Source organism: Anopheles darlingi, chromosome 3 (genome assembly GCF_943734745.1).
Source record: "Anopheles darlingi chromosome 3, idAnoDarlMG_H_01, whole genome shotgun sequence".
NCBI classification, from domain to species: Eukaryota; Metazoa; Arthropoda; class Insecta; order Diptera; family Culicidae; genus Anopheles; species Anopheles darlingi.
Window position 1 is genome coordinate 43,038,439 of NC_064875.1, and position 10,000 is coordinate 43,048,438.

At 45.5% G+C, this 10,000-nt stretch overlaps 1 protein-coding gene across 1 annotated transcript in view; it reads right to left on the minus strand.

Moving 5' to 3' along the window:
* LOC125957521 (uncharacterized) overlaps positions 1-10,000 on the minus strand; it is a 78,920-nt gene that overhangs the window by 10,195 nt on the left and 58,725 nt on the right. Inside the window, 2 exon segments of the mRNA XM_049690276.1 lie at positions 1,421-1,569; positions 1,939-2,136. Coding sequence (XP_049546233.1) covers positions 1,421-1,569; positions 1,939-2,136 — 347 coding nt within the window.

Consider the following 10,000-nt stretch of genomic DNA (forward strand, 5'->3'; position numbering starts at 1 on the left):
CTGGTTTCATATGTCCCGTTGCAAATAAGTCCCAAAATTATGCACGATTGTCTAACTGGCAGTAAACATACAAATTCAAAAATGTCTTTCCTTAAATTCCTTCATAAAAATAGTAAACAGCACAATAATAAGCAAATTAACGGTACAGAGAGATTCAAATGTTCAACGTTATGAAGCTATCGATTAGGGTATTTAGCACCAGGAAAATTGATTACTTTAATCGTTTATGTAAATTAAAGTGTTATTTTCAGTGAACGTTTATTAATTGCTAGGTCATTAACACGCCAAGGAAAGTGCCAAATGAAATTAAAATTAATGTGCTTCTTTCGGACGGCATGAAATAAATGCAAGGTCTTCATTTTGGCGCTTGTCCACATTTTACGTTCTTCATGAGTCCGTCAATGGTAATGGAGAGTGATAAAAAATGATGAAGAAACTTTATTTAGTCGGTAGCATCTAAATAGCTTTCCAAGGAAAGATTTTACTTTGCGCTTCATTCATAAGCGATTCAAATTTGACTTTGTAAATAAAACATCACGGCACTGTTCACTTCACTCTCCATTTATGCTTGATTTTCAAGATGAATAGCTTGTAACCAGCACGTCAGTTTCAATTCAAACCACTGCTTTCTGTTAAAAGAGCTCGGACCTGCTCGGAAGCTCATGCTTTGTCCGACAATTTAAAATAAGAACCCTTGTCATGATTCAACGGAAAACTTTACCTAACGAGTACAATTTCGGAAGAATGTTAAACTGTGGCTTGTTACACTACTGTTTGCCTGGTGGCCCTTTTTTACTTATAAGCGGAGGTTGCCCAACGTTATACTACTTCGTAATAGACCGCTGATATGCAAAAATGTTCTCTTCAATCTCTGCCATCTGAAAGTATGTCGACAAACCATTTATCAAACCCCGTATAAGTGTATAAAGTGTGCTAACCATTTGCTGGCACCAACAATGGCTTCGAATCACGGGACGGGAAAATTGCAAAAGCATCCATAATGGAAAATAATGCATCCAACCCAAATAGAAACGATTTCAGCTCCTAGCCCCTCAACCACAGCACGAACAATCGACAGATGATGCTACTGCCACCGCTGCTGCTGCTACTGCTGCTGGTGGTTAGCCCGAAAAAAGTCCGAAAAAAATTGTAAAGTCATCTCACTGTAGCAAAGAGCCAAGGGGATGGTAAAGTAAACAATAAATCAACGAACACCGCACAGAAAATGGCCCGTTAACAACGGCAAATGTTATGACGCTGTCTGCACATATCTACCACTAACCGTTGGGATAAACTTTTATGATTTAGAGGATAAATTGTCGATCGGGTGTTTTGTGCCCACTACTACTACTACTACTACTGCATTGCTCACTGCAGTCGGGGGAATTGCAGTGCCTGTGACTGGGCCCGTGATACCTACCTGATTCTGACGTACCGGCGATGGGCAGGGTGAGGTGCTCGCCGACGAAAGGCTCTTCTCGACTTCATCGGGCAAATCGACCGATCCCGTCTTCATGCCACGCGTGGCATAGAGGAATTTGCGCTGCGTTCCCGAAGGACTGGAGGGTGCTGCGGTCCAGGGGAAATGATGGCCGCCGGATGGAAACACAAGGGTAACACGGGTAAGATGAATTGCGATTGTGCACGTCGTGTGCACGAGTGTACAGAGAGAGAAAGGAAGAGAGAGAGAGAGGAAAAAGGACCGCCTTTTGGTCCACAACAACCACGCGCGCGTTTGAACCGTTGTGTGCGCAAAACGACGACACGAGAATGTCGAATGTAATGATTTCACAATCGTTTAAAAGGTAGCGTCTCGAAGTGACTCGAATGTGGAATCTAGGGTCTAGGGCGGCGGTGCATTTGCTTCTCCCAAAAAAAAAACAAACCCATCCCCAGTAAGCATCGATCTCCGGTGCTACGCGTCGCGCTAATACTTACAGTGTAATCTACTATTGTTAGATGGCGGCGTGCTGTGTTCTAACTGACCACCAGAACCGCCATGGCCACCGTGACCGGTCGGTCCGCCGGCCGGGTGTCGCCGCCGGATTTGCCCATGCAATTCGGACGATTCTGGTGAGTCCAAGCTGAGTGATTTCATTCTAAGGTTCAGCTTTTGGCGTCGTGGTGAATGCGGTGCTACAATGGTTTAGGGGCGCGCGTTTTTGTTTTTTTTTTGTTGTTGGCATGATAGATACACAGACAGACAGACAGACAGATATACGGTATTAGTAGTGTACGGTTAGAGGCGACTCCAAGCGATCGCGCATCGCTTTATATTACAGCCGAGAATGAAGGTAGCTAAGGCTGACAACACTGATTGGAAAGCATCGATAGAAAAGCTGGATTTTTTAAAGAACTGTTTTGCGTAGTAACGGCAAAGCGAAAAAAGTGTTATAAAAGAAGACATGCAGTAGGTAGAGAGCGTAAAGTGTGGTGGTTTTTGTTAGTGATGAAGTATGATAGTAAAGTTGCGCAGATGGTAAGAAGTAGAGAGGCGAAAGCAAGTGAAAAGCAAGAGAAAGAAATAGATAGCGAAAAGGGTCAAAGAGTGACCAATTTGGATGGCCTGAATGTTGGTGCTCGATTTTCGCGAATGTTCGCGGTTCGAGAGTGCTGACGAGGATATCACTGGCCCCTGCGAAAACATGTACGTTGGCCACTACAGGACGTTTGTAACTGCGGCCACTGGTTATACTAGCGCGTTTCGAAACGAATCTGGGTAAATCATTAACACACAGAGCTAGCAAATGAATATGCAATATGGCAAAAGAGAGAGTGTAACAGAAGGAATAAAAGTGGGGATACAACTGATTGAATGGCACACACACACACACAAACTTACACACACGTGGTAAAACTAGGTCAATTAGGTGCGCAAAATAAGGTGATCGTGGTGGAATTGAAAACCATTTCCATCGTGCCACCCCACATACAACGTGAAATAATTGGAAAAAAATGGCGCCCGGGTGTACGTTGTTTCGATTCACGTGCAGGATTGGAATGTAATGCAAAAACGGACATGGCAGAAGACATGCCAGCGGGCAAGCAACATGCTGCTGGCGATGCTGCTGTTGCTGTTAAAACGATGATTCATTTGAATTATTCAATGCTGATTATAAAATCATCACGTTTCGACATTTGAGACCAGAACTCCACCACGGGGTGGTGGAATCACGACGGGAGGCTGTGCTAGTTTGACTTCACTCGTGTGTTGTTGTATGTGTGTAAGTGTGTGTGCCGAGGCAGGAGCTATCGCCGCGTGAATGCTAATCAATCAATGTAGTAGGAGTAGTATGTTTCGCGTTGTGTATGTTGTACGTGGAATTAGAACAGTGGCAGAACAGGGAACACAACGCAGCACCGAACGCGAATCGAAGCTTAGTTACACGCATGCAGAAAAGGCATAAGCAACAGCAACAACACATGGGGAACGGTGCACGAGGATAGAGAGCTGTTGTTGAATGAAATAAATACTCATAAACGCAGCATGGTGTCCAGCTTTGCATTGATAGCGCAACAACGAGTGTCGTGAAAGCAAAACAACGATAAAGCAAGATACTAGCTCTCCGCTGTCTATAGACATTAAGAGGGAGCATCTACGGGATATATATCCTACCAGGATCAGAATGAGATTTCAAAGAGAGACAGAGAGAGAGCAAACGCGTGTTATGCTGATACGAGAATAGGCTAAAGGGATCTTGTTTTCGCCGCATTTTTCTGATTTCTCGTATTCTCGCTGACAACGCGACCACGGACGGTTTAAACCGAACGGAAGGCGCAAAGTGCCATTCTTTAACACGGGGCCGCACAGTCCGCACGGGGGCAAGATATTGCTTTTCGCGTTTCTGTTTTCCCCATTCTCCGCCGAAACCTTAATCCAACGATTTTTTCTTTCATTTCATTCCATCAGGTCCTTGGGTCAAACAGATACGAAAGACGAAGCGAACGGTGTGTGTGTCTGTGCGTGGATCATCGAAGGAAAAATGGATGCAGAGAGCTCGTGTTTGGTGGTTCGGAGGAGGTAAACAGGAGCAGCAGCAGCAGCGGTGGGGCCGCATAATGGGACAGCTTGTTGTGTTTGTTTCCCTTGGCATAATACGTATTTTAATGATCCAGTAGCTCGATCCATCGAACACTGGCACCGGTGGCATGTACCTGATGTTGCTGCTGCTGCTACGGCTGCTGCTACCGAGTAGTACAAGCAACTCCGGGAAATGGGTTGGAAAGGGACGCGCGCGCGTATAATTTGTGCAAATACTCCCGATATCAAATTTTCATCTTCGGCTTAATGTTGTTGCCCAAACACACACACACACACACCCCGACAAATACACAGAGGCCGTTGGAGTGTTGCGAGCGTACGGGTAAGCCTTATCCGCTTCAGACCGACCGACAGGGAACGACCACCTCCGGTTCGCTGGTTCGCTTTCCCTTCAGCTCCAAGGGTGGTGCGCCTTAGCGAGCCAGGAAAAATAATGTCAGGCAATTGAAACATTAAGCCCGGGTTATAAGAATGGGCATTACATGCGCCGACAAACCGGGCCCCACTGGACGAAGACACTAACGACGACAAGCGGATGTACCTTATCGGAACGCAATCGCCGCAGAGAGTGGAGAGCTTGTGTTTCGGATGAGAAACGATGGCGGGTACCAGGGAAAACCGGGGGCCTCCGGCGATGAAACCACACGCATAACTCAACGAAGGGGCAACAGAAGCGGCATATTTTTTCGGCAGCACTGGCAATGCACATGGCTTGATGCTTAATGTTGAAACCGATTTGCGGTTTTTGGATCATGTTGGATCGTAGAAGACGTTGATGATGTCGTTGTTTTTCGCGCGTTATCAGAGTGGATCTACAGTGACAAGCGCAAGTAAAAGTTCAGCTCAAATGTTCTTTTGATTTTTGATTGTAAATTGACGACAATTGACCTATTTGTAAATCCTGAAAGATTCTTTGGTAGACTCAACAAGAATAGATTAATGAAGAAGTAATGTTGTTGAGCAACAGAACAAGGATCTGAAACATAGCACTAAAAAACTAATAGTTATTTTCGATAGAATATTTGTGAGCAATGTTGGATCATAATATGCCATTAAGATATAGATAATTTGTTTTTGAGTGCACTAAGAGGGGGCTTTGGCTATTTCGGGTAAAAAAAGGCTTATTTTTGACGATAGTTAGTGAAGAAACTAGTCAACTTAAATTTTTCGAAATAATCTCATATTAAACTATAACTTTTCAAGAATATTTGGTTCTATTTTGGGGAAGATTTGTACCAAAGTATGGCATCCAATCTAGAAAGACAAGTTTGCAAAAATGTACTTTTTGCGGGGTCATCAGAAACATTCAAATGAATATTCTTTTGTTAGATTATGAGTTTATCCAGGTAGTCCCGTCGAGTTTTTGCTAAATTTCTTACTTTTCAATTTTTGACAGATTTTTGAAGTTGAAAAAGTGTTGCTTTTTGCTAAGTTTTCTCAAACAACTACCTTGACATAATTAAAAAAAATATTAAAAAAAAGTTTCAAATTTTTTTATAAAAACTCGACGGGGCTACCTGACAAATAGTGCATAAAATATGTGTTCAAAATTTCAAATCGATCGGTCCAGTAGTTTTCATGCTACGATGGGCACCGACTTTGAAAACGCAGGTTTTGGGAATCGCGATTCAAAGTTGCGAGATGCTTTGAGCCTTGTATGAAAAGCGGATTTCCAAAAATCCATATCTTTGTTAGTTTTGCTTCGATTTATCCCAACATTTTACACAATACTCTTGAAAGGATAAGCACTCATAAAAAAATGTAAAAAGTAAATGTGAAGAAATAAAATAAAATACCGAAGCTCCCCCCCCAAACTAGATCGATTCATAATACGATATATCTGAAATCATGTAGACGATATGTCAAAGCGTCTACAATATTATTTGTTTGAAAAAGATTAATTGCTAGTTGGCTTTTACTTTTGCAATATGAATGACTTCCTCTCGCTTAAACAATTATTAAGGAATTATTATCGAGCTGGAAGCAAGCAAGGCCTTTTGGAACATTTTCAATGCATCGGACATTTCATTTGCAAAACTAAACTTTAAGCAAATTCTTTGTTCAACGTCATCACCAATGATAGCAAATTGTCCTTCACTATTGACATCGACTTACTTAACAAATTGCTGTAAAGAAACGGGTTGACGAATTCTGCTCAAATCTTGCACAATAATTAGAGACAGTTGTGCCAACCTAGGAAAATAAAATTTGCTGGATCCGAAAACCCAGTCAGATGAAAATCGACTATTCCCGGTGCTTTTTTGACAGAATGTATGTTAAAAAAACTTGCCCTATTTGATCAAAAAAATCGAATTTACATACCAAAATCAAAAGTAAATTGAAGGCGAGCTTTTAATTATGCCGGTCACTGCAGGACGGGCGGTGTGCGGTGATCAGCGTCCGAGATCGATAATCGGTTCATCGTTTGCCATCGAAAAGCGGAGAATTTTCCAACAAAAACCGTCGTGATGGCGGCGACCACGACAGAACGACACGCTGCAATGTCTACGCGAACGGTTGATGCCTGTAAAACCATAATAGCCCATAATAGGCGTCCATGTGCGTGTCACAAGTGTACCGAATGGGGGTGGGGTGGTGTCGCCGTGCAGATCGTGCAGTGGTACAAGACACATTAGCCCTCCTCTAAAGCCCCGGAGAATGTGTCCCTGCAATGCACAGTGCCTCTCGAATGTGTGTGTGTGTGTGTGCTGCAGCACTCATGCTGCAAACCATCCGCAGCATAATCATGTTCGCTGGTTTTGCTGGACAACAAACGCTGTCACTGGCGCTGCTACTACAACAACAACAACAACACATTTCGCTGTTGTTATTGCTCATCCGGGGTTCATCATCCGAGCCCGGAAGGCTCGGCATCGCGGGGTTTTTGGCCAGCAACCAGCTTTATTTTGCAACAAAACAAAGTAAAAGAATTCGAATAACATCATCCCGGTGTTCCCGGCGAGGGAGAGAGGGGGCGGTCTATCTGATCGAACATTAGAACGTGGGAAGGGGGAAGGACGCGGACTCGCTTGACGTACAATTGACGGCCGCAAGAACGTGCGTGCGTGTGCGCAAGAGAGAGAGAATGATTGGCAAGTTAATTAGGTCGCCTCCGTCGCCCATCCGTTCGGTGATCATTATCGGCATTACGAGCGAAGGGGTTTGGGAGGGGGGGGGGGGGGGGGGCGAGGGTGGAGCACATTTCGTTGCTTATTGCGGGTGTATCACGGCCGCCATGGCGAATATCGGCACCAACCAACAACCGGCCTTTCACCTCTTTGCGGTTCTTCGTTTTTTTTTGTTTTACTTCTTTCGTTTGCCATCTTTTTTGCCCGACTGCAGCTCATCCGGTGGCGGTTCTTCAACCACGAAGCAAAGTGGTTGACCGAAGGGGCGCGTAGAGAGCATAATGTCATCTTCTTCGGCTAAAAACAAAAAAAACACCAAGGAAATGAAACAGAAACGGAGAGAAAGAGAGAGAAAGAAAGAAAGAAAGAAAGAAAGAAAGAGAGAGAGAGAGAGAAAGAAAAACATAACAACATAAAGTTTTTTACGATCATTACGAACCACGAACCATCGCGAATGTATCGCGTAAAGATCAAGCACAAGCGGGCACTCGTACACACACGCACACACACACGGTTAATGCGATTAGTACGTTAGTTTAAAGGTTGGTTCAGTCGAGCAAACAAAGCCTTTCACTTCGATCATGGCTTCGATCGATCGATCGATCGTTCGTTAGCACAGCGGCAGTGGCAGCGGCCTTTCGCTTCAATTGCCTGTTCGATTTAGCGGAAGTCGAGCGCCAAGAGGCCCCAAGGCCACGACGGGTACGACGGTGGTGCAAAACCGGAAAACGAGGGACGATGAATCGAGGGACCGAGAGACCTCATCGCGGAAGCGCGAAATTTGATGAAGGATCAATAGATGGATGGCTGGATGGATGGATGGATGGACGAATGGAAGCCAACTTTCTTCCAACCGGGACAATAGCAGTCCCGAGCAGTCCCACACCCTTCGGCCGCGTTCGCTTCGTTGGGACTCTGATGATGGAGAAGCACCACCGGAAATCATCTGTAAACCGTCTAATTGGTTTTTCCATCTACCACTTTCCCGGACAAGCGCTTTCCCCTTGCATTCCTCTGTGTCAGGTATTTTGATTCGTCGTCGTTGTCGTTGTCGTCGCCGCTCGAATGAAAAACCCATCGATCATGATGCTGCTGCTGCTGCTGCTGGGTGAGTGCTTTCCATTGTGTGTCGCTCCCATTGTGTGTTCAGCGCTTTTGGCGTGGCCTCGCACCGGCTTCGGAGGCTTTTTGTGGAAGGAATTGTGGATGGAATGGGTCTGGGCCCGCCGCTACATTCTATTGGTTTCCCCCGGGCCCACCGAGTGTCCGAGGTACAGAGATGGATAGATGGAGCGAACGCGAACGCGTTACATTACGCCACATGGGACACCAAAACATCGAAAAGGGTCGGGAGGAACAGCACCGCTAGGAAAGGGCACCACTTGGCACTAACAGTGCAGCCACATTTGCAGCGTTAAAGCACATCGAGAGAGAGGAAGAGAGAAAGTTGGTATCAATACGCACACATACACTAACAAATTCACAAACACACACACACACACATGACGGGCATGGCACAATAGACGAGCTTTCGGAGGCAGACAATGTGGTTTCGGGACTGAGGCACATCTCTATGGTGGATCTCTGAGGGCGCCCATCTCTGCACGGACCAAAGAATTCGAGAAATGAAATGGAATGGGACGAGAATGAAAGGTCGCTAGTTAAAGGGGACACGAACTTGTCACACAGACGGTAAACACACACACACACACAGCAACATTCCACCATTTAGCCACAAAACCAAACAAAACGGAATGGAGGCGCATGGTAGAGTGAGAGAGGTTTGAAAGGACAACAAAAAAAAAAAGACACGAGGAAAAACTATTTTAAAAACATGGAATTTTTTCTCGTCGCACGCCAATACATAAACTCAACATACATTCTAGCAAAAACAAGAGGAAGTAAGGTACAGACAGATAGAGACAGCGACAGAGACAGAGACAGAAAAAGAAACAGAAGAAAAAACAATCGAAAAACAACAATCCGGAGTCCGAAATGTGATAAGAAGACACAGAAAAAGAGAGAGTGTAGGAGAGAGTGAGGAGGCTATTTACTTTCCGGAAGCGAAATCGATCGATGCTGAGCCGATCGTAGGCGCAGCAGCCCGAAACCGGACATGGGCCGGAAGCCGGCAAACAGTCGACGTCGTGCCCCGGAATCGATGGCCGTTGGTGGGGCCCCCGTTACCGTTGCCATTGTGGCCGTCGCTACCGCTGCCGTCGGTTGGTGCGTATGCAGGTTAACGGGGACGCGTATAGCTGGGAACGTTGGCATGTATTAAGGGTGAAGAGAGAGCGCAAAGAGAGAGAGAGAGAGACACCGGAAGTGGAAGGAAGACATTTTAGTTGGAATTAAGCAGCAAAGAGAACACAAGCCAGGGCTCGTCGTCAGTGAGTGAGTGAGTGATCGAGTCCATCTGTTCAGGTGTAGTAGTGTGTTTGTGGCGCATGCGATTACTGGATCGCTTGGCTGCCAGAAACCCCCCTCGGGCGAGCTAGCGAAGATCAATTATTTGATAATCGAACCAACGCAAACCATAACCTATACCGAGGTACACCCAGACCGGCAAACTGCAAACTGCACGAGGTGGTGCATGAGGTAGATGACGATGCGAACGATATACGATGACCGGTTTCAGATAAGCCGTACCGTACTGTACCGTACCGTGGCCACCGTGGGATTGATACACAACGCCGAAAGGGGAAGAAGGAGCAAACGGTGAAAAATGGTGCCGCCCAATGCCACCGATCTGCATAAATCTGCATTCGTTGCACTCGGAGTGAAATGAAACGGATGTTCCCCACGAACAACGTCCGTTTTTGTCCGACAC